This window comes from Neovison vison, chromosome 7, assembly GCF_020171115.1.
Source record: "Neovison vison isolate M4711 chromosome 7, ASM_NN_V1, whole genome shotgun sequence".
NCBI lineage: Eukaryota > Metazoa > Chordata > Mammalia > Carnivora > Mustelidae > Neogale > Neogale vison.
The window spans coordinates 51,273,800-51,296,812 of NC_058097.1; the positions used below are offsets into that span (position 1 = coordinate 51,273,800).

Sequence of the window (23,013 nt, forward strand, 5' to 3'; positions counted from 1 at the left end):
ATGATGTCAGGATCCTGGGATCGAGCCCCACATCGGGCTCTCTGCTCAGCAGGGAGCCTGCTCTCTCTACCTGCCTCTCTGCCTACTTGTGATCTCTGTCTGTTAAATAAATTTAAAAAATAAAACTATGGCAGTTATTACAAAATTTAACTAATTTCATAGTTCAAGAAACATGTAACATGAAAGCACATACTTTAAAAATATCTTGACATTTATTTATGTACGTATGTGGAACGCTGCCATATTTTTTGGATCTTTTCTGTGATTCTAAAATTATTTCAAAACAAAAAGTTTAAGGAAAATGAAGCTAAGCCTGCTTTATTTTTATGTATTTTTCCCCCGTACCATGCGCAAGGAATTACTGTGGCACATTACCTCTGAATGTGTCAGTGGGTGCCTCCTAAGAATAAGGATCTTCTGCATAACCACAAAATTATTTTAACGGCTAGGAAATTTTCCAGCCCATATTCAGATTTTACCAAATGACCCAAGAATATTCGCATTGCTCTCTTTTAATATTGGATACACACACGCACACACAGAGACACCTTTTTTGTTGTTGTTCTTGGGTTTTCCCAGAGTCTGGACCGGTTTTCAGTAGAATGTCCCACATTCTGGATTTGTCTCATTGTCTCCTCATGGTGTTTAGTTTGTTCCACTAACCCTGTTTCGCCTGTAAAATGGAAATTGAATCTGAAGTTTTGAATAGGTTGAAGTTAAGCATTTTTGTCAAGAACATTTCCCTAGTAATTCTGTGAACTTTATCTTGCATCACACTTGAAGGTCCAAAACATGAGATGGTCCCACTGTTCTGATGCTGAGTTTGGCCACTTGGTCAAGGACCTAACTACCAGATCTCTCTTTCTAAGGGTACATTGTTCCCTTGGTAATCTGGGTGGTAAAACTTTGCCACCATGCAAACACTCTGTTCCCCAGCCTGTCTCACTAGCCATTGGTCATCCTTGCCTGCAGCTGAGTACTACATGAGAGAGGCAGATTTTATTTGAAATGAAAGAGGAGGGGTACCTGGGTGGCTCAGTGGGTTAAAGCCTCTGCCTTCAGCTCAGGTCATGATCTCAGGGTCCTGGGATCAAGCACCGCATTGGGCTCTCTGCTCAGTGGGAAGCCTGCTTCCTCCTCTCTCTCTGCCTGCCTCTCTGCCTACTTGTGATCTGTGTGTCAAATAAATAAATGAATAAAATATTTTAAAAAAATGAAAGAGGAAGTAATTAAAGGGTTTTGATCAGGAGGACAAACATTTTAAAAACATTTTTAAGAGATTGCTTCATGGGCTATGGACAGAAAGAATGTAGGGAAAGGACTGAAGAAAAACAGGGAGATGGTTAGGAGGCTGCATTTTCCAGGGAAGGGATGGTGTTTTGGACTGAGATGGTAGCAGTGGGGTGGAAAGAAGTGTTGGGATTAGGGATATATTGTGAAGGTGGAGCTCACCCAGTAAAAATAACTCCTAAGGTCACCTGGGTGGCTCAGTCAATTGAGTATCTGACTCCTGGTTTGGGCTCACGTCATCAACTTGGGTTGTGGAATTGAGCCCCACATCAGGCTCCCTGCTCAGCACAGTCTGCTTGATTCTTTCTCTCTTCCTCTCCCTCCCCCCTCCCCCTCCCCTCCTTTCTCTCTCTCTCTCTCTCTCTCAAATAAATAATAAAATTTTTTAATTTAAGATTTACTTATTTATTTATTTAACAGAGATCACAAGTAGGCAGAGAGGCAGGCAGAGAGAGAGGAAGGGAAGCAGGCTCCCTGCTGAGCAGAGGGACCAATGTGGGGCTCAATCCCAGAACCCTGGGATCATGACCTGAGCTGAAGATAGAGGCTATAACCCACTGAGCCACCCAGGGGCCCCAATAATAAAATCTTAAAAAAAAAATAACTCCCAGATGGGACACTGGACTGTCTCAATTGCTAGAGCATGAGACTTGATTTTCAGATGGTGAGTTCAAGCCCCACCTTAGGTATACAGCTTACTTAAGAAAACAAAAGAAACCAAACCAAAAAACTCCTAGAGTAAATTAAGGAGACGAATAAATGCAACATGGGATCCTGGATTAGACAACGAAGCAGAAAAAGAACAGTCGTGTAAAATCTGTGAAATTCAACTAAAGTTTGTGGGATGATTGGTTAATAGTATTGTATCAGTGTTAATTTCCTAACAAATAATGGTACTATGGTTATGGAAAAAGACTTTTGCAGATTTTTGTGAAGGATATATGAGGACTCTGTGCAATATTTGCAACTTTTCTGTAAGTCTGAAATTAGTTAAAAATGCCACATTTGAACATTTTAACATTCGCTTATTATTAAATAAAGGATTAAGTCCTGATCTACCGTCTCGGCACAATGCAGATGCTCGCCACAGTGTTGCTGCCATTAACTGATGCCAGAACTCTTCGCCAATAACTGAAATTAGAAAATGTTGTTAAAAAGAAAGACACGGGGCGCCTGGGTGGCTCAGTGGGTTAAGCGTCTGCCTTTGGCTCAGGTCATCATCCCAGAGTCCTGGGATCGAGCCCCGCATCGGGCTCTCTGCTCAGCGGGGGGCCTGCTTCCCTCTCTCTCTCTGCCTGCCTCTCTGCCCGCTTGTGATCGCTCTCTCTGTGTGTCAAATAAATAAATAAAATTTAAAAAGAAAGAAAGAAAGACACTTGGGCACCTGGGTGGCTCAGTCGGTTAAGTGTCTGCCTTCGGCTCAGGTCACGATCTCCAGGTCCTGGGATCAAGCCCCAAGTCAGGATCCCAGCTCACTGGGGAGTCTGCTTCTCTCTCTCTCTCTCTGCCTCTCCCCCTGCTTGTGCTGTCTCTCTCTCTCATATGAATAAATAAAATCTTTTTTAAAATGTTCTCCTGTGAAAACAATTACTTATTTGTTGTTTGGTCAAAATTATGGCTCCATAAAGAACAGTGGCTCTGTTTCAATAAATATTTTTGAGATGATTGTCTAGAAAGCCACATTATGCAAATCAGCTTGTGACCTTGCTGAGTATATGAACTGGAAATTCGGATACATTCAAAATTATGGCTTTGCTAGGGATGCTTGGGTGACTCAGTTAAGTGTCTGCCTTCAGCTCAGGTCATGATCCTGGGGTCCTGGGATCCAGTCCTGCATCGGGCTCCCTGCTCAGGAGTAATCAGAGAGTAATCTCTCTCTGTCAAATAAATAAATAAAATCTTTTAAATAAAAAAAGAGATCACAAGCAGGCAGAGAGGCAGGCGAGGGGGGTGGGGAGCAGGCTCCCTGCTGAGCAGAGAGCCAGATCCTGGGCTCGATCCCAGGACCCTGAGATCATGACCTGAGCTGAAGGCAGAGACTTAACCCTCTGAGCCACCTAGGCACCCCCAAATAAATAAAATCTTTTAAAAAAAGATATTAAAGTAAAGAGTCTTCTGACACAATTGTCTCCTGATGGAAAAAAAAAAAAGGACACCCTTCCACCCATCCACTTATCACACAACCCACCAAGCCCATTCTTAGCTAATTATTTAGGAAAACTGAAAACATGTTCATACAAAACCATGTACATGGATTTTTTTTTTTTTTGACAGACAGAGATCACAAGTAGGCAGAGAGGCAGGCAGAGAGAGAGGAGGAAGCAGGCTCCCCACAGAGCAGAGAGCCCGATGCGGGGCTCGATCCCAGGACGCTGGGATCATGACCTGAGCCGAAGGCAGAGGCTTTAACCCACTGAGCCATCCAGGCGCCCCTGTACATGGATTTTTATTACAGCTTTATTCATAATCACCAAAAAATGAAATAGAACTCAAATGAACGGAACAACAAATGACCATCGGTCCATGGCTTGGAATAGTACCCACCAACACAGTAAGAATGAACCTTCAATGCATTATGCTAAGTGACAGACTCCGGACTGGGTGATTTCATTTATTTGACATTTTAGGAAAAGTAAAACTGCAGGGACGGGGGTGGGAGTAGAAAAGAGAGCAGTGGTTTCCAGGAGCTGGAAGAAGGGAAGCAGTTGACTACGAAGGGCGGGAGGCAACTTTCAAGGAGTGCTAGAACTTTCCTATGTTTTGATTTGCACTCACAGTGATGTGACCATGTAGATGTTGGCCGGAACGCAGAAGTGTACCCCATGAAGGGTAAATTTTATTGTGTGTCAACTCAAGCTCAATAAATGTGACAGAACAAGAAAGTTGGCTCCCCCAAATGTTCATTAATTATAGGCAGACAATAACTCTACAGTGGAGAAACCCAGCAGACACTACCCTAACCAAGTGATCCAAGTTTCCATTGCCTGCAGTGAGACGTATCACATGCCTCCCATATGACAGGATGAGAAGGGAATTTCACCTCTGTGGTATCCTCCACTCCAAAAAAAAAAAAAAACCTCTATAATCTCTAGTCAAGATAAAACACCAGATAAACAGAGGTGCAGTCTACAACATAAATGACCAGAATTCTTCAAAAATGCTGAGGTTGTGGGGCGCCTGGGGGGGTTCAGACAGTTAAGCGTGTACCTTTGGCTCAGGTCATGATCCTGGGGTCCTAGGATTGAGCCCCGCATTGGTCTCCCTGCTCAGTGAGGAGTCTGCTTCTCCCTTCCCTCTGCCCCTCCTCACCCCAACAGAGGGGCGTCCCCAAAACTTTTTTTTTTAAAGTGACAAATGAAGATGTTGTTACAACATGGGAATGAAAGGAATGATACAGAGGAATGGGAGAAACTGTTTCCCGTTGTTGCTGTAACAAATTACTACAAATTTGGGGGAGCCTGGGTGGCTCAGTGGGTTAAAGCCTCTGCCTTCAGCTCAGGTCATGATCCCAGGGTCCTGGGATCGAGCCCCACATCAGGCTCAGCAGGGAGCTTGCTTCCCTTCCTCTCTCTCTGCCTGCCTCTCTGCCTGCTTGTGATCTGTCTGTCAGGTGAATAAATAAAATCTTAAAAAAAAAAAAAAAGAAAAGAAAAAAGAAATTACTAGGGATTAGGACAGTAGCTTTAGAATGAAGGATAGAGAGCCTGGATCTAAAATCTTCCATGAAAGAGCAGGAGTGGCCAGAGGGAAAGGGGTAAATTCAGTAGGGAAGGAGGGGAAGTGTGCGTGGGTAGCTTGAGCTTCAAAAGAGCTGAGGGATGGGGCGCCGTAGAGCATGCAACTTTGGGCGTAGAGCTTACTTAATTAAAAAAAAAAAAAAGTCAGAGTTGCTAAGGGAGGAAGAATGGATGGTCTGGAAGTGGCAAGGAGGAGCAGCCATTGCAGATAGGAGGGTGTAAGACAAGGCAGCAAGAAGGAGGGACCAGTTCACACAGAGTTCAGAGACCCACAAGGAGAGGGGTCTCTCTGTGGTCTCTGAGAATGACAGAAACATAGACATTGACAAAGGGAGGAGCGAGACCCAGAGAAAGGGACTCAGAAATCCAGAGGGATGGTGACACAGCTTCCCAGAAATTGCAGATGGAAGAGAAAGAGTGCCAGCATTCACAGGGAGTCATAACCTTCGTGTTTCTCTGCACTTGCCCAGCAGAGGGCGCTCGGGCCCCCCATTCCTTTGAGTCCCGGTAACCGTTAATCCCCACCACTACCCCCCAAGCCCATCAGATGGGGCTATTTTTGCGCGGTGTCATAGGACACCGGTGGCTGGAAGGCCATCGTCTGTCTGTCCTTTGGTCCCTTCGAGTGACCCTGCGTCATCTCCCCAGCCCACCCCACCCCCACCTGTTCCTGGCAGGCCCGGCCTCCTTCTCCGCTACCCAGGGCTCTAGCTCAGGCTTCGCTGGGTCTCCGAATTCTTACCGAGAATACAGGTGGACAAGACCTTGGCGAGGGAACGGGGTGTGGGGCACACATGATCATGGCTTGCAGCTGCTGTGGGGTCTCCAGGACGGGACAACCACCAGGGCAGTGGCAGAGCCACCTACAGTTACGGTCAGAAAGAGATCCAGAGATACAACTCGAGAGACCCTGAGTCTTCCAGCGCCTCTGAGAGAGAAACTCGCAATACTTCAGGAATACAGGGAAAGAGACCCAAGGGGAGCCTCAGGGAAACCCAGGGACAGAGCCACAGAGTGCTAAGAGATAATGAAAAGAGATCCCGGCAGAGGGGAGAGATAGAGACCAAGGGAGACAGATAAACTGAGATAAGCCCCTAAGAAAGAGTCAAAGGCGGAGATCCAGGGACCAAGGCACAGACAACTGACAGAGACACACACCCCCCCAATAGGGAGTCCTCTAGAATGGCAAAACTCAGAGATAACTGACAGATAGAGATAACCCAGAGAAACAGCCCTTGACAGAGACTCAAAATGAAGACATAGACAGCCGCAGAGACATACAAGATGACTAGAAAGACGTGGAAGTTTGTGACTCCAACAGAGGGGCTCAGATATTCGTAAAAAAGACACGAGAGACACATGGGAAACCCGGAAAGACGCGGGGCCAAGGGAAAGGGGACTGGAGAGCCTGATGGGCGCGGGGAACTGCGGCTGGGGGGAAGGGGAGGGCACCCCGGCAGAGGGCGCGCAGCCGCCCTCTGCCCCGCCGGGGTCAGGCGCCCCCTCCCCCGCGCCCTGGCCGGACGGCCGGGCTATTTTTACGCGTGGACACCGGACACCAGACTGGGGCGGCGGCGGCGGCGGCCGAGGCGGGGCCGGGCCGGGCCGGGTCGGGCGTCGGGGCCACACGTCCGTCCGCGGGTCGCCGGGGCTGCGCGCGCCATGGAGCCGCGTTGCCCGCCGCCGTGCGGCTGCTGCGAGCGGGTGGTGCTCAACGTGGCCGGGATGCGTTTCGAGACGCGGGCACGCACCCTGGGCCGCTTCCCGGACACGCTGCTAGGGGACCCGGCGCGCCGCGGCCGCTTCTACGACGGCGCGCGCCGCGAGTACTTCTTTGACCGGCACCGGCCCAGCTTCGACGCCGTGCTCTACTATTACCAGTCGGGCGGGAGGCTGCGGCGGCCCGCGCACGTGCCGCTCGACGTCTTCCTGGAGGAGGTGGCCTTTTACGGGCTGGGCACCGCGGCGCTGGCGCGCCTGCGTGAGGACGAGGGCTGCCCCATGCAGCCAGAGCGCCCCCTGCCCCGCCGCGCCTTCGCGCGCCAGCTCTGGCTGCTCTTCGAGTTCCCCGAGAGTTCGCAGGCCGCGCGCGTTCTCGCCGTCGTCTCCGTGCTAGTCATCCTCGTCTCCATCGTCGTCTTTTGCCTCGAGACGCTGCCCGACTTCCGCGATGACCGCTACAACCCGGGGCTCGCTGCGGTAGCGGCTGCCGGCCCGGTGAGGGGGCGGGGCCTGGGTGGGGAAAGGCGGAGCTTGGGAGGAGCCGAGCCGCGGTGGGGTACGGGGAGGCGGGGGAAGGAGGGGGCCCCACTGTGGGTGGGCGGGCACCGAGGGGCTTGTCACTATACCTGACCGTGATGGGTGGGGCGAGGGGCTCGAGAGGTGTGCAACCCAGGGACAGGGCCTGACCAGAGGAATCAATCTTTTAAAGGCGGGCTGGGGGCGGGGAAGGGATAGCCTCATGGGGGCGGGGCCCGAGGATCTAAGCAGGCGAACCTGCCAATCACAGGGCAGGGTTGAGACACGGGCGGGAGGGCAGGAAGACCCCTACATTAAGAAATGAAGCTGAGGGCTGAGAGACCTAAAAATCAGGGGTCTGTGCGGCTGGCAGTAACCAATAGAAAGATGGGCTGGAGGTGGTGAGAGTGGAGCTTGAGGGAGTGGAGACAGAGGACCCAGGTGCGAGGAATCAGTCACAAAGTGGGGCTGAGAGGGCCCTGAGAGCCAGGGCCCCAGGGCTTGGTGTGCAAACAAGGTGTTTAGCCATTGTAGTCTGGGCTTCTAGGGCCTCGTTAGGGAGGGCAGAGCACAAGGAAGCATGACCTGGGTGGTGACCCTCCCCATCTGGAAAATCAAAGCTGGGGATGGGACTTTGGATGGAGCCTCACTCAGGAGACCTCACTTTCAGGAGCCCCCCCCCCCCCCAGTGAAGGATCAGGGACCATATAAGGTCAGCCGCACAGGCATGATCCCTAGAGCTCTGGAAAGGTATCTAGGACAGCTGGGTCACTGGAGGTCTGGGGGCAATGACTGCTGACCAATTTGTACGGAAGTAGTTGCACATTTAAATCACAAATGTGGCTGTTCCTGTGTGTCCCAGCCCTGGTGTGGTCCTCTCTGAACCCCTTCCTCCCTGCAGTTCCCCGCTCGGCTGAATGGCTCCAGCCCAGTGCCCGGACCCCTGTCTCGCATGCCCTTCGATGACCCGTTCTTTGTGGTGGAGACATTGTGTATCTGTTGGTTCTCCTTCGAGCTACTGGTGCGCCTGGTGGCCTGCCCGAGCAAGGCGGCCTTTTTCAAGAACGTGATGAACCTCATCGATTTTGTGGCCATCCTACCCTACTTTGTGGCACTAGGCACCGAGCTAGCCAGGCAGCGGGGTGTAGGCCAGCCGGCCATGTCCCTGGCCATCCTACGAGTCATCCGTCTAGTACGTGTCTTCCGAATCTTCAAGTTGTCCCGGCACTCAAAGGGCCTGCAGATCTTGGGCCAGACACTACGGGCCTCCATGCGTGAGCTGGGTCTCCTCATCTTCTTCCTCTTCATCGGTGTGGTCCTCTTCTCCAGCGCAGTCTACTTCGCTGAGGTCGACCGGGAAGACTCCCATTTCACCAGCATCCCCGAGTCCTTTTGGTGGGCGGTGGTCACCATGACCACAGTTGGCTATGGAGACATGGCACCCGTCACTGTGGGTGGCAAAATAGTGGGCTCCCTGTGCGCCATCGCTGGAGTGTTGACCATTTCCCTTCCCGTGCCGGTCATTGTCTCCAACTTCAGCTACTTTTACCACCGGGAGACAGAGGGTGAAGAGGCTGGGATGTACAGCCATGTGGACACGCAGCCGTGTGGCCCACTGGACGGCAAGGTCAATGGGGGGTTGATGGATGGGGAGATGCCTGAGCTACCACCTCCACTCTGGGCCCCCCCTGGGAAACACTTGGTCACTGAAGTGTGAGGGACAGTTGAGGTCTGCAGGACCTCACGTTTCCTTGGAGGGAGGGAGGGAGGGGTAGAAGGGAAGGTTAGGGGGAGGGGGTTGGGTTTAGGAAGAACTAGGTTAAGTGGTAATGAGTTGGGGAACACTGAGTCTTGTTGGGTCTTGAGCTGTGGTTTGGTAGCTCCCGTGGGTACTTCCTTAATTGACGGTGAATGGCCATGAGTTATAATGAGTTAATGGGGAGGCTCCTTTGGTTTGTACTACATTGGGTTGTGCAAGACTTACGGAGCCTTTCGTGGTAAGTGTTGAGACAGATTTGGTCACATAGTTTTGTTTTTTAGGTCCTTGTTGGGCTGGGCTGTGTTGTTGAGTTGGGTGAGTCTTGTCCAATTGCATTGTGCAGGATTCTGTAGTTTTATGAGTCCCCTAGGGCCATTTTGGATCAAGTTAGGTGGTCACCCACGGCATTGTTGGGACTGAGTGCGTGTTCATGCATGGTGTTGTGGAGTTGAGTTGAGACATGTTGGAAATTGTGTGGCTTTGTGATTCTTCTAGGGCGATGTTTTTTTAGGTTCTGTGAACTTGTGAGTCACGTAGAAATACAAAGAGTCAAGTGATTGAATGTGAGCTTTCTAGGTCATGTTAGGGTAAGCTGTGTTGGAATGTATGATGGTCTGAGTCTTTCAGGGTTCTGTTGGGTTGAATTGTGTAGAGTAATGTAGCTGGAAGTTTTGGCGGGCTACACTGAGCTGAATGATATCAAACTATATAACCATATGAGTCTCATAGGGGTATGCTGAAGTGAATTACCCCAGGTTGTGTCATTGTGAGTCCTGTAGGAATGTTAGGTTGAACTGGACTGTGCGTATGGGCTCCACTGGGCCATGTTGGTTTGTTTTGCATTTAGTGGTAGCACCAGGACCCAAGAATAACAACACTGGGGAAGAATCATGTATCAGGGAGAAAGTGTGGCGTTAGGGACTCTGCAAGACAAACAACTGACTTGCCCAGTGTCATTTACTGTAAGGGGTGGGGCTGAGTGCTGAACCCCCAGATTTAGTTGTTTGTGCAGAGGGCCTCCGGGTGAGCTAGGAAGATGTAGACAGTCCTTCCATTTACTCTACACCCGCTTCATTTTGCCATTCATACCCTCTCTATCTGTCCTCCCCTACAGTTTTTCTTCTAACCATGGAGCTCAGAGCCGCAAGGGAAGGGGAAAGGGGAAGAATCTGTACTTTGTACAGGCATGATGGAAGAGAAGGGGACAAAAACCCAAATGAGGGGACAGAGACCTGGAAGTGATAAAGACTCAGAGAAAGAGAGAGATAGAAACCCAGAAGAGAGGGAGCAAAGACCCAAAGAGGGAGGATGAGAAATTTAGGGAGAAGGAAACAAGGACAAAGACCCAAAGTGATGGGGAGATGGAGACCCAGAGGAGGGGGGTCAGAAACTCCAAGGAGAAAGAGAGATAGAGACCAAGAGTGGGACATGGAAATGGGGGTGTGTGTGTCAGACACCTGGAGAGGGACAGGCACCAGAGCTGGAGCCAAACCAGTGCACCCCCAAGAAAGAGAACCAAAAAAGGAATAGAGAGAAAAAATCTGTGCCTCTGAACCCAAGAGATATACAGAGTCTTTCTTCCACCGAATGAATCACAAAGGGATCCCAAATCAGGGAACCCCCCCCCCCACAGCTCAGGAAGAATGTCAGGTAAACTTGGGAGCTCTATTTTCCAGGGGAGAAACTAGAGTCTTAGGGCACGGGAGTAGCTTCCTTGGGTCTCATGGCACTTCCCAGGAGCTGGGGTTTATGGCAGGCTGTCCGACTCCCCCTGTCCCATCAGCCTGCAGGTGTCCTCCAGCTGAGTTTCTCTAGAACCAAGAAACTGAGGCTCAGAGGGGAGGGTGGGATCCAAGGCAGGAAGCCAAACGTTTTCAGACGGCTTTCAGTTACCAAAAGGGCATTTGGAGGAGGAGAGGAGGATGCCTCAATCACGAACACATATAGGGCTTCCTACGTGCCAAAACATCATCTGAAGTCCTTTACTTTTATTAATTTATTAAAACCAGTGGTTTACAGAGTGGTGGTGTTTTTATTTTCAGCTATTGGCCCCTCCCTTTTTGGGTCCAGTGAAATCTCACTTTGATGCGGTGTGGTTCCTCAGAGGGGACCTGGTCTGAGGGACACACACGTCCATGGAGTCCTTCTTGGTGACTCAGAATTCAGCTACGGAATTCAGTCTGGAAACCCGTGATTTAATCCAACTCCCTTTTTTATACAGAGTGACGGTAGAAGGGACAGATGGTGGGAAGAGTTTGATCAAGGTTGAAAGCCATAGAATCTGTAGGTGGTCCCTTCCCTCTGAAATGGAAAGTCACATCTGGAGACAGAAATGGAGATAGACCCCCTCACGGTGACAGACACAAGGCAGAGTCTGGGTCCCAGCAGAGACCCGAAGAGGAGGAGACACATGCAGAGAGGGACCAAGACCTGGAGAGATGACACTGAAGGGGCAAAGGGAGAGCAGGAGGGCAGTGACCTAGGAGGAGGGAGTCAGAGACCTCCTCCAGAGATCCACAGAAGCTGGGAAGCCAACCAGAGAGGAGAGGTCAGAGATCCAGAGAGAGGGAGCGGGGCTAGAGGCCCAGACAGAGAGGGAGAGGGGACAGAGACTGGTCTACTTTTCTTTGAAAACTTACCTGTGTGACCCCATCAGAGACCAGAAGTCACATAGAGTGTCTCGGTAGGGAGTGGGACCTGTTGGGTGCTTAGGGATGGGGTGGGGGGGAAGTGTGGAGAGGTCAGGGAAGTAACCCCAGGGGACACTCAGACTGGGAAGTGCCCCTCCTCCACCCTCAGTAAACAACCCACAGCTACCTTCCACAGCCTCCTACGTTGCCTTGGCAGGGATTGGGAAAAGGAGAGGGGAACACCCTAATCCGGGGACACCCTTCCTGCCACCTTGCCATGCTATATTTAGGCTGATGGAGGGGTATGGGATGACCCCTGCCCCTCCCAAGATGGATATCAGCTTTCCTCCTAAAATAGCTCTGGGGGAGGGGTGGAGGGCCTGGGACTCTAATTCCATCTGACCTCAGTCTGTCTGAGGATCTCTCTCTTCTCACGGGGTCTCTGTCCCCCTTCTGGGATTGTGTCCCCTTCTCTCGAGTGTCAAGTGTCTTTCCTCTCTCTAGGTTTTTGTCCCCCCCTTTCTCTCCATTTCTGTGCCTTTCCCATCTCCCTTTGTCACTCATTTTTTTTTTTTTTCCTCCAAGCAGGTCGTTGTGTTCCCACATCAAATCCTTGTCTATCTCTGAGTCCTATAATACCTTGAACTTCTCTTATCTGAGTTCAGGACAGACCCTCTCCCCAGTCCCCACCCAGGAAATTCCAGCAGAGGGGACTCTGTCGGAGAACACCCCCAACACCATATCCACTGTCTCCCAGGCCTGGGGCCTTATCGCTGCCCAAGTCCAGCTGGTTAATGTCTGGCCTAGAGCTCCTGGGAAAGTGGGGATGAGAGCAGAGGGTGGGAATCTGCCCAGAGATTGACACTTAATTGGCAACAGAACGCAAAGAAATCTCAGGCCCAGACTCCCGGCTCTAAGGAAAAGAGGGAGCTGCTGTCAGGACTCCTGGGTCTGAGGGAGGAGGGGGTTGGGGGTCCTGACTCCTGGGTCTGAGGGAGGAGGGCCTGGTAAGGACTCCAGGGTCTGAGGGAGGAGAGGGTTGGGGCGGGAAGCAAACTCCTGGGTCTGAGGGAGGAGGGGCTTGGGGTGAGAACTCCGGAGTCTGAAGAAGGAGGGGCTGGGGTCGGATCCTGACTCCAGGGTCTGAGGGAGGAGGGGACTGGGGATCCCGACTCCTGGGTCTGAAGGAGGAAGGGACTGGGGTGCCCAGACTCCTGATTCTGAGGGAGGAGGGGCTGGGGATGAGAACTCCTGGGTCTGAGGGAGGAGGGGCTGGGGGTCAGAACTCCTGGGTCTGAGGGAGCAGGGGGCTGGCGCCTGGCCTCCCGGAGCTGAGACGGGCCAGTTGCTGAGCGAGCCAGGCCGGCCTTCCGAGGTGCCGGCACGCGTCTGGAAGGCGGGATCCCCCGGCCCCTCCTCCGCCGTCGGGCCCCGCCCCGCCCCCGCCCCCGCCCCTGCCCCCGTCCGGGCCAGCGGGAGAGTGTGCGGCGAGGAGCCGGCGGGCGAGCGGGCGTCCCTGCAGCCGACGAGCGGGAGGAGGAGCCGCGCCGCGCTAGGGGCAGCGGAGAAGCCGAAGAGGGCGCCCCAGGTAAGAGCCTCCGCGCCTCCTCCCCCGGGATTCCGGCGGCTGGGTCGCCCTGCCCCCGGGTAGGGAGGGACGGGGGCGGGGCCAGAGGGGGCGGGGCTTGGCGGAGGAAACTGAGGCAGGAGCAAAGTCCTCCAGATATGCCGCCGGTTACCCCCAGAGGGGTCTCAGGAGACCATTCCCCCAGCTCAGATCTTCTTTGGGAGGAGGGCTTTGGGAGTACGTAATTCTGGATACCTGGGGAAGAGAGCCCTGAACTCCAGAGCTCCCAGGTCTGAGGGAGGAGGGCGCTGGAGGTCTGGACTGCTCGGGCTTTCAGGGAGGAGGGTGCTGGGCTCCTGGACGCCAGCACGTGAGAGAGGGAGCTGGATATCTAGACTCCTGAAGGAGGAGGAGGCGGGGAACCAGGACTTTCGGGTCTGAGTGAGGTGGCGGCCGGGAACTGGGACTTCTGGTCTGAGTGAGGAGGTAGCTGACTTCTGGTGCTGGTTGGATCGGCATCGTTGGGTCTCTTCACACCCTTCTTTCCATTTCCCCATCTCGGAGCCAAGGCAGGCAGCCACTCCAGGTATGTGCGGTAGACGTCTTGGACGGGCCCCGGCCTGTCCTGTGAGGATAGAACATTCCAGGAAGCAGCCTCAGGAACCCAGGGCTTCTTGAGTGTGGGCCTCAGGGACCCGGGTGTCCAGACCAGCGCCACCCCCGCCCTGTCTGGGAGATGAATGGGCCGTGGAAGATGTAATCTTTTCCAGCCTCCTCTATCCTCCCCCCTCCGCCCCCACCCTCCCAACCCCCGCCTCTCCCCTCACCTCCCCCATCTGCTTCCCATCCCAGCCAGGAGCCATCACCTGGTCAGGGAAGGGGCCTCTGGGAAGGGGGCGCGGCATTGACTCTTGGGTACCCTGCACTTTAAGAGGAACGCTGGGAAGGGGAGTGCTCAGGCCTCCTCCCCCACTTGCTCACACAACCTGCCTGTTCCCTTCTTCCCCTAGGTGGCTGCCCCTTCCCTCTCCTGAGATGTCAGGAAAGAGGGGACCACCTGTGTCCCCTACAGGGGCCCCCCAGAGCCTGGGGGCCCCCAGCACTGGAGCCTGGAGGTGGACGAGGTGCTGACAGGTCTGGTAACCACCTGCTGCTTCCTACTTCTCTCCACACCACTTTCCCAGAACCACAGACTTCCAGAATATTGCAGAGAAACTGTAGGGTCCACGCCCTCACCCCTATCTCCCAGCCCCTGGTTCCTTCCTTCCTTCCTCTTTTTTTTTTTTTTTAAGATTTTATTTACTTGTCAGAGAGAGAGCTCACACAAGCAGGGAGAGCGGCAGGCAGAGGGAGAAGCAGGCTCCCACTGAGCAAGGAGCCTGAGTTGATCCCAGGACCTTGGGATCATGATCTGAGCCAAAGGCAGATGCTTAACCAACTGAGCCACTCAGGTGTTCCCCCGGTTCATTTCTTGGATAGGGAAACTGAGGCCCCACACGGGAGAGGAAATGTCTTACCTTCTCAGTGGCAATGTTGAGCTGAACTTGGGTCTTACTAGGATCCCAGAACATGGTTTTTCTTAGAATTTGGAACCTCAAACTTCCTCTAGGCTGCAGGACTTAGGGTCCCACAAGGCTGTAGGTAAGGGTAGGATTCAGGGCAGAGTTGCTCTGATGGGGCTCCTACTTCTGGCGTTTGCTGGCTGTGTGATCTGGTATCAGTCACTCACCTCTCTGAGCCTGTATTTCTCCATTTGCTGATTTGTTGGCTATTATTGGCAATAGTAGTAGAATAATTATGATTAATCCAGAAGTTGGGTTTTATCTAAGTCCTAGAATATAAGGTCCTCCCAAGGTTCTAGAACAAGAGCTTCCCATAGTTCTGGCATTCAGGTACCCCTGGAGTTCCCAACCTCTACCCCCTCCCCCACTAAGTTTTTATCCTCATCTCTAACCCCAGCTTCCCTCTCTATCCTCAGGTGCTCAGCGAGATGCTCCCCAGCCCCTCCTGCTCCCTCCCCATCCTCCTCCTTTTCCTCCTCCCCAGTGTCCCAATGGAGTCCCATCCTCCACCCTTACCACTGCCCCCATTTCTAGCCCCTGAATGGGACCTCCTGTCCCCCCGAGTAGTCCTGTCCAGGGGCACCCCCGCTGGACCCCCTCTGCTATTCCTGCTGGAGGCCGGGGCCTTTGGGGAGTCAGCAGGCAGCCCCGCCAACCGCAGTAGGCGAGGGGTGAGCGAGACAGCACCAGCAAGTCGCCGGGGAGAGCTGGCTGTGTGTGATGCGGTCAGCGGCTGGGTGACGGACCGCCGGACAGCCGTGGACCTGCGTGGGCGTGAGGTGGAGGTGCTGGGCGAGGTTCCTGCGGCTGGAGGCAGCCCTCTCCGCCAGTACTTCTTTGAGACCCGCTGCAAGGCTGACAGCACTGCTGAGGAAAGTGGCCCTGGTGGGGGTGGGGGAGGCTGCCGGGGTGTGGACCGGAGGCACTGGGTGTCTGAGTGTAAGGCCAAGCAGTCCTATGTGCGGGCATTGACCGCTGATGCCCAGGGCCGTGTAGGCTGGCGATGGATTCGAATTGACACTGCCTGCGTCTGCACACTCCTCAGCCGGACTGGTCGGGCCTGAGGCCCCTGCTCAGGAATTGGGCAGGCAGAGGAAGAAGATAGCTGGATGCTGAGGGACCTCAGGGATGGCCTGACTGCTCTGGGCCTCAGTTTGGGAACTTGTGAAATGGTCACAAAATCACAGCTTTCCGAGTTGGAGAGCTCAAGCCATGCAAGACAGTGAAACCAAATGGGGTTTTGAAGGATGAAGAGGAGTTCTTCTGGATGAACTTGAGGGTGATGATGATGATGATGATGATATCCAATACTTTCTGAGTGTCTACCGTTTATCAGTGCTAATACACAATTTGTCAGATCAACTCTGGTGGATTTAACCATCGGAGGAACCTCAGCTTCTAAGTTGCTAACTGCTTGATCTCGGAGGACATCTTGCTCACCCTGGAGAGAGTGACAAGGAAGTGACACAACCAGAAATGGTGGGGGAGTATAAAAGCGGGCACATAAGCAACCAGCTGGGAGCTGGGGCTTGAATGAGAAATCTTACTTGGTCACATGGGGAGAGTGTTGGCTTAGAATGTTCTGTCTTAAGGCAGTAAGCTAGCCATCCCAGTAGGAGCACAAGCAAGGTTGAATGATAAGAGGTCAGGATGCTGGAGAGTTTAACCCTGTTGGGGAGTTTCTGTCCGAACTTTTACCCCATCTTGGGAAAGAAATAGACCTTTGAATAATCTAGCTTGAGTATGGTATAAAATTTGGACCAATTGACCTGACTCCTGGCTAGGATCAGGGGTCATGTGGACAGTGGTAGGCTTCGAGTGGTCCAATAAAATCCAAAAGAAGAAGTAGCCTCAGGGGCCTGAACGAGGGGTTCATTGGGACCTGGGGTCAGGTTGCAGAAGATAGCCTCAGTTTTCCCCATCTGAAGAATGGGTTAGTGGGATGAGCTACTGGGAGCTGAGAAGCCAGAGCCCTTGACCAAAAGGTCTTTAAAGTGAGGAAGTGACAAGGGAAGTCAGGAGTAGACCCCACACCTTCAGGATACCCCCTTCATGTATCACCAGTCCATACCTTAAGCCTGTTGCCAACACACACACACAATCTTTTAGAACCAGCTTTAGGCTAAGGACTGAGACCATAGACACCCCCCCCCATTCCTCCGCCAACACAGACTGGGCCCCTGGGAAGGGTAAGGGTGAGCGGTTCCGGCTGCCTCTATTTCTACATCTCTGTGTTTCTAGGTCTGTGGTTCCCAGTCTCCTTTTTGTCACCTCCCTCTCTGTCTCTTTTGTCTGGGTCAGTAGCTCTCTGTCTCTGTTTCTCATTCACTGTTTCTCATCCATTCTTGCCTGTGTTTCTTTCTCATCAAAGTTCTTTCCACATCCTCTCCCCTCTCTTCTTGCTAAGTATTTCCCTGTGTCTGTGTCTGTGGGTCTCTCTCTCGTCACCCACCCCCATATCCAGGTGGAAGTTTTCAACAAAATCAAAGGCAGGCAGGGCAGACGAAGGCCAAGCCCTGGGCTGACGCCTCCAGCACACACAGGGAGGGAGGGAGAGCCCTGGGGAAGTCTGGAAATCGTTACCCCTGAGGTAGGCAGGCCTGGCAGAGGGAGGAGGGGGCTGAGAGAGTTGGGACCCCGTAGGAAAGGGGACTGCTTCTCATGGATTCCCTGATGGCAGTGGGTGGTCTCCGTCCTCCTCCCCCTCCGGGTCTCCGTCTCCCCCAGGCCGGGTTCTCTGTGTCTCTAAAATTCCCTACAATTTGAGCTATTCCCCCTTCCTTCCTCCTCCCCCTTTCAACCCTTCACTCTCTCTCTGGAACTCCCCTCCCCCATTTCTCTGAGTTTCTGTGCCCTTCCCTCAAAGTCCCAGTCGCTCTGAGCCTGGGTCTCTTTCTAACTCCGTCCAACCATTTACACACCTGCAGGCCTTCCATTGGCTGAGCTCAGGGTGGGCGGGTTCTGTTACCTGGGGCAACAGGAACAACAAGCCTGCCCTGGCGTGGCTCCCCCGCAGGGGTGGGACCATGGCTGGTCGGACCCTAGCTCTGCGCTACGGTCCCCCATGGTCCCCAATCTCTGGGACCGAGGTGCCTGGATCCTGGCCCAACTGGCATCTCACCAGCAGTGGTGTCGCCCACCACGTTATCCCGCCTGTTTCCTTTCCCCCGCCCACTGTGCAGGTGAGAGGACCCTAGGTTCCTGGCCAGGAGACCGGAGACCCAGGTTCCTGTGTCTGAAGGAGAGGTCTGGGGGTCCAGACACCTGCCGAGAGAAAAGGGGATTGGGGGCGTGAGCTCCTCTCTGACTGAAGCAGGAGTGTCCCCGAGTCCTGGATCTGAAAAAAGAGGGTCCAGAGGGGGCGCCTGGGTGGCTCAGTGGGTTAAGCTGCTGCTTTCGGCTCAGGTCATGATCTCAGGGTCCTGGGTTCGAGTCCCACATCGGGCTCTCTGCTCAGCAGGGAGCCTGCTTCCCTCTCTCTCTCTGCCTGCCTCTCCATCTACTTGTGATTTCTCTCTGTCAAATAAATAAATAAAATCTTAAAATTAAAAAAAAAATTTAAAAGAGGGTCCAGGGAACCTGGATGCCTGGGACTGGGGGGAGGAAAGGGTTGGGGACCGACTAGGAGAGGTCAGGGCTCGCGGGCCGGACTTGAACTCTTTTAGCTGACGTCCTTCTTCCCAGTACACGGTAGCGGAGCCCCTGCCGCCGGCCGCCAAGCAGGATTTGCACATCTGGGATTTTGATGAGGTCATCAGCAGATGGGAGACAACCTCTGGCTCGGCTTACGTGCCTAAGCAGCACGGCGGGCCCTACGCACAGCCCAGGGCCCCAGAGCCTTCGGACCCCACGAGAACTGTGGGGATCAAGGATTTAGACGAAAAGGTAACGTTCTGGGATGCAGAGGTCCCAGGGGACAGGGCTGGGGATGGCACTGGAATACCGCGCACCCTCACGTTGGATCTCCGCGTCGCCTTCCCGCAGCTCAGACACCGTGGCTGGCGCCTCCCGCTGATCACGAAGCACCAGTGCAGTGAGATGCGGGCGCAGTACACGGGCTGGCCCGACCCGGATCAGCAGCGCCCCACCTTCTACGTCGGGCCCCAGCCCCTGGAGCTTGCGGAGCACCTTCGCGGAGGCCCTTCCCAGGTAAAGGAGAACACCCGTTGCCACCGCGGGAAAGAGCTTGTAGCGCCTGGGGCGGGGTCGGAGGGGTTCTGCGGCTGGGGACCAGGCTAGCAGACCCTGGGGTGGAGAATTTTGAGTCTGGGGTCGTGGGCAAAAGGTCTGGAACGGAATCAGGTTACAGAGTATGGGTGTGTAGCTTGGACCTTTTGAGGTAGGGTCAGGAGGAGGAGGGGCCTGGAGACCGAAATCCCAGCTCTGAGGCTGAGGCCACCGCAAGTAAATCCCGAGTGGGCGGGGGCTTGTCTAGCAGGGAGTTTGGAGGCGCAGGGTCCGGGCGCGGAGGCGGACGGTACGTGGGGGCGGGTCTTGAACTTTCCGAGCCAAGGTCGGGAGGCGGGGCTAGCCTTTCCCGGAGCCGACCTGCACTGAGGAAAGGTGGCCCGAGGTGCGGCTGAATTCCAGTGGCGGGAGGTGGAAGCCAGGAGTCTGGGGGCGGAGCTGGGAAGGTTTTTTTGTGGTTGGGGCCTGGGCTTTGTGTTCGATGACCCGCAAGTGTTTGGATTTTGGAGTAACCCTAATAAGCGAAGCTAAAGTGCGCTAGCTTGCGATTGGTCAGGAAGGAGGATTCTCGGGGCGGGTGTGAGGGTCTGTTGGGTCGAAGCGGAATCCTGAGTCTAGCGACCCAGGGCCTTGAATGCGGTATGAAACCTTTCTTGTTCATCCCTCCTCCCTGGATCCTCCTCAGGCTTTAATCCCTTGGACAAAGAACCCCGAGCTGGCCGGCCGGCCTTTCACAGTGTCTGACCAGGGCATCTTGGACCGCCGTCAGCTCTATCTGACCACCTCGGCCAAGGACTTCCGGACCTACCCGAAGTGAGCCTGGGTCCTCGCTCTGCGCCGCCCCCCAGCGTGGGCCGGCGGGACGCCGAATCCGTGTGTCAGCTCCCCCTTGTCCGACTCAGGTGCCTCAGACTTCAGCTCCCGCACGCTCAAGAAACCGAAGTTCAGACCCCAGCCCCTATCTTTTTTAGCGCCCTGGTTTCCTTAGTGTCAACTCTCAGGAATACGAAACCTGCCACTTGCCCAAGAAGGGGTTCGGGACCAGGGGCGGGACCCTGAGGGTCCAGGGCGGGGCCTGTTTTGGTTCCCAGATACTCCTTCCCTTGGATTCGAAAACTCCAGATCCCAGGCCCTTAAGGACCTCCAGGACCCAGGAATCCAGGCTGGAGGTCCCCAGCCCCTATCCTTCCTGAGGGGTCCCCGAATCCTACAAATGTGTCCTTGCCTCGAAGCACAGGAGTTCAGGTCTACAGGTTCCGCAGAACGCGAGGTCTGAACCTCAGCTTTGTCCCTAGGAACCAACTGTGCCTTCCCTCTCCTGCCTCTCTCACCAACAGGAAGGAGTTATCTAGATATCCCGGCAAGGACTCGCTGACCTCCTGGAGCTTTGACAAGACGCCTCAGGCCTGGGGCCATGACCCACAGAGGCCACCCTGTCCGCGCCCCTCTCGGCCGCCAGGGATCCGCGTGCCCCACGTCCACACGGTGACGACTGTAGTGCCACATCGCGGGGCGTTGTCTCTGGCTCAGGAGTCCTACAGACCCCCACTGCACCCCCTCCTCGGGCTCGACCGTTTCTGCTCGCTGGAGCTGCCCTGGGGCGGCCCCCACTGGAAGCCAATGTCGGGGATCTACAGCCTGCCGCAAGCCTACCGCACTGAGAACTCCACCTACGGCAGCATGAAGCCAGCCGGGGTCTGAGCCCACAGCGCCAGCCCCGCCCTGGACACGCCCCCCCTCCCCGAGCGCGGAGCTAAAGGACCGCGACTGGTAGCATATTAGGCGGGGCTAATATCGGGAACCCCGCCCATTACGTGGGAGTGAGACCAGGACCCGCCCACTGAGTTGTGGGCGGGGCGACTGTCTACACTTGACCACACTGCTGACGGGGGCTGGGGAGACGGGGCAGGGAGGTGGGAGCTGAGCGAGAAAAATGAACTTTGGGGCTGTAGGCTCGCGGGCGGGACACGCCCTCTGCGACAGAGGGGGCGGAGCTTCTTAGTCAACTACAGAGTTAAATAGCCTAAACCATGCCCATTGCTGGTGTCGGCTCTGGGAGCCTGGGTTTGTGGGGAAACGGGGCTCCAGCTGAATCCCTTGCGGAAGGAAGGCGCATCTGCCTGCGGGTGGCCACAGAATCCAATACTGAAGCCACGCCCCTCTTAGGGTTTAGACGGTGGTACAGGAATGGCTTTCAGTCTATGGCAGGTGGAGAGGGGCTGACGTCTCAGCCAGTTGAGGGCCCTTGGAAGGGGCTGACCTTCAGCCTGCCTTGGTGCCCACCATAAGGGGCACAGGCCAGGCTACACCGCCGGGGGCAAGGCCAAGTGCTCCCTCTGGCCTATTACCTAGGACCCGTACAGGACTTTGCCAGCCCCGGAGGATTGAGGCCGTGAAGTCAGCTTCCCCGTGGGCGTGTCCCGCTTCTTCTTCGTGTGGGAGCCACTCAGGGAGCGGGGGGAAGGGGTACTCCAAGGAACCACTCCTGCACACCTCCCTGACCTTTTCTGCTTCTCGCCCCCGGAAAGATTAGTGTCCAGGTTACCCCATCATGCCGCCACCCCCAGTGGCCTTGCCGCCTCCACAGCCTCCAAATATAAGACCAGGTAAACCTCACAGGGAAGGCACTGAGAATGGAGACGCTCCAGGTAAGACTGCAGAGCCCCTGGGCACCTTGCAAGTCCAACCGGCCTGCAGGTCCAACCGGCCATAGCTGGTACAAAGAGGGAGAGTTCTGTGACCCGATGAAGGAGGCTTCCTTCTAGAAGGGTGTGGATGGCCAACAGGCTTCCCACCAGGAGGGAAGCAGGTGAACCATGGCCTGAAGGGGGGAATATGAGAAGTTGGGGAGTATCTGGGGTTCCCAAGTATGGAACGGGGAATCACAGTGGGAGGGTTGGGTCCCGAATAGAAGATGCCAGGTAGGGGATGGGAAGGTAAGGGCTCAGGGTAGAGGGGTCCAGCTGGCTCTGAGACACTGGCCTTGTCCCAGGGGCTGCTGCTGTGGCTGCTGCTGAACGTGGGTGGGGTGTGGGCATCCAGGGGGCCACTACGGCCACTCTGCCGGCCCATCAATGCCACCCTGGCTGCTGAGAACGAGGCCTGCCCGGTCTGCGTCACCTTCACCACCAGCATCTGTGCCGGCTACTGCCCCAGCATGGTGAGCAGCAGGGGGCGGGGGGGGTGTGCCCGGGGCCAGCCCTGCTGGATTGGGGATGGAAGGGTGGCCTGCCCCCTGGGCAGGGGCTGGGGAATTGGGAGGGCAAGCTGGGCACGTGGGAGTGACAGCACAGGGGGTCTGCTGGACACCTGAGTCTGAGACCTGTGGGGGGCAGCCGGGGAGCTCAGGGAAGAGTCTGACCAGAGGTGGACCATGCCCCCACCCCCTACCCCGGCCTACAGGTTCGAGTGCTGCCAGCCATCCTGCCACCTATGCCCCAGCCAGTGTGCACCTACCACGAGCTGCGCTTTGCCTCCATCCAGCTTCCCGGATGCCCACCTGGAGTGGACCCCACGGTCTCCTTCCCCGTGGCCCTCAGCTGTCGCTGCGGGCCCTGCCGCCTCAGCAGCTCCGACTGTGGGGGTCCCAGGGCCCAGCCCTTGGCCTGTGACCGCCCCTCGCTCCCAGGCCTCCTGTTCCTCTAAGGATCCCCCCCTACCCCAACTCCTGAAGCCAGCAGATGCTTCTTTCCTCCCCTCCTAATAAAGGCTTCTCAAACTGCACTCAGGTTGTCTTTTGTCAGACTCAGGGTGCATGTACGTGTGTAAACACACACACACTCAAAATGGGTTCAGTTTCAGGGCAGCTGGGTGGCTGCTGGTTGAGTGTCTGATTCTTGATTTCAGCTCAGGTAATGATATCAAGGTCATGGGAAGGAGCCCCACAATGGACTTCACACTGGGTATCCTGGAGTCTGCTTAAGAGTCTCTCTCTCGGGGGCGCCTGGGTGGCTCAGTGGGTTAAGGGTCTGCCTTCAACTCAGGTCATGATCCCAGGGTCCCGGGATCGAGCCCTGCATTGGGCTCCCTGCTAGGTGGGAGG

General features: G+C 54.8%; 4 protein-coding genes across 6 annotated transcripts; all 4 read left to right on the plus strand.

Annotated features, from left to right (window-relative positions):
• Nucleotides 1–6,674: 6,674 nt before the first annotated feature.
• KCNA7 (potassium voltage-gated channel subfamily A member 7) lies at nt 6,675–8,982 on the plus strand. Its single transcript, XM_044260516.1, has 2 exons — nt 6,675–7,244; nt 8,167–8,982. The coding sequence occupies exons 1-2, from the start codon at nt 6,690–6,692 to the stop codon at nt 8,980–8,982; spliced, it is 1,371 nt and encodes a 456-aa protein (XP_044116451.1). The 5' UTR covers nt 6,675–6,689.
• Nucleotides 8,983–13,122: 4,140 nt separating this feature from the next.
• Nucleotides 13,123–16,172, plus strand: NTF4 (neurotrophin 4). 3 transcript variants are annotated; one of them, XM_044256917.1, is made up of 3 exons: nt 13,123–13,242; nt 14,232–14,355; nt 15,200–16,172. In XM_044256917.1, exon 3 carries the CDS (start codon nt 15,212–15,214, stop codon nt 15,845–15,847), a length of 636 nt encoding a protein of 211 aa, XP_044112852.1. In that variant the 5' UTR covers nt 13,123–13,242; nt 14,232–14,355; nt 15,200–15,211; the 3' UTR covers nt 15,848–16,172. The 3 variants fall into 3 exon arrangements, with proteins under 3 accessions (XP_044112852.1, XP_044112855.1, XP_044112853.1); XM_044256920.1 differs by lacking the exon at nt 13,123–13,242 and adding an exon at nt 13,344–13,807; XM_044256918.1 differs by lacking the exon at nt 13,123–13,242 and having other exon boundaries at nt 14,040–14,355.
• A 259-nt stretch (nt 16,173–16,431) lies between these two features.
• Nucleotides 16,432–21,987, plus strand: LOC122911838. The gene is made up of 5 exons (XM_044256916.1): nt 16,432–17,965; nt 18,468–18,668; nt 18,768–18,932; nt 19,657–19,784; nt 20,309–21,987. The coding sequence occupies exons 1-5, from the start codon at nt 17,810–17,812 to the stop codon at nt 20,670–20,672; spliced, it is 1,014 nt and encodes a 337-aa protein (XP_044112851.1). The 5' UTR covers nt 16,432–17,809; the 3' UTR covers nt 20,673–21,987.
• Nucleotides 21,523–22,684, plus strand: LHB (luteinizing hormone subunit beta). The gene is made up of 3 exons (XM_044260109.1): nt 21,523–21,577; nt 21,935–22,131; nt 22,374–22,684. The coding sequence occupies exons 1-3, from the start codon at nt 21,523–21,525 to the stop codon at nt 22,614–22,616; spliced, it is 495 nt and encodes a 164-aa protein (XP_044116044.1). The 3' UTR covers nt 22,617–22,684.
• The last annotated feature ends 329 nt before the right edge of the window (nt 22,685–23,013 follow it).

Coding starts and splice junctions, on each gene's coding strand:
- LHB (XM_044260109.1), top strand. CDS start 21,523: ATGCCGCCACCCCCAGTGGCCTTGCCGCCTCCACAGCCTCCAAATATA. Junction 21,578..21,934: donor GCCTCCAAATATAAGACCAG/GTAAACCTCACA, acceptor AGAGGGGTCCAG/CTGGCTCTGAGACACTGGCC. Junction 22,132..22,373: donor CCGGCTACTGCCCCAGCATG/GTGAGCAGCAGG, acceptor CCCGGCCTACAG/GTTCGAGTGCTGCCAGCCAT.
- NTF4 (XM_044256917.1), top strand. CDS start 15,212: ATGCTCCCCAGCCCCTCCTGCTCCCTCCCCATCCTCCTCCTTTTCCTC.
- LOC122911838 (XM_044256916.1), top strand. CDS start 17,810: ATGGCTGGTCGGACCCTAGCTCTGCGCTACGGTCCCCCATGGTCCCCA. Junction 18,933..19,656: donor TTCGCGGAGGCCCTTCCCAG/GTAAAGGAGAAC, acceptor GATCCTCCTCAG/GCTTTAATCCCTTGGACAAA. Junction 19,785..20,308: donor GACTTCCGGACCTACCCGAA/GTGAGCCTGGGT, acceptor TCTCACCAACAG/GAAGGAGTTATCTAGATATC.
- KCNA7 (XM_044260516.1), top strand. CDS start 6,690: ATGGAGCCGCGTTGCCCGCCGCCGTGCGGCTGCTGCGAGCGGGTGGTG. Junction 7,245..8,166: donor CGGTAGCGGCTGCCGGCCCG/GTGAGGGGGCGG, acceptor TCCTCCCTGCAG/TTCCCCGCTCGGCTGAATGG.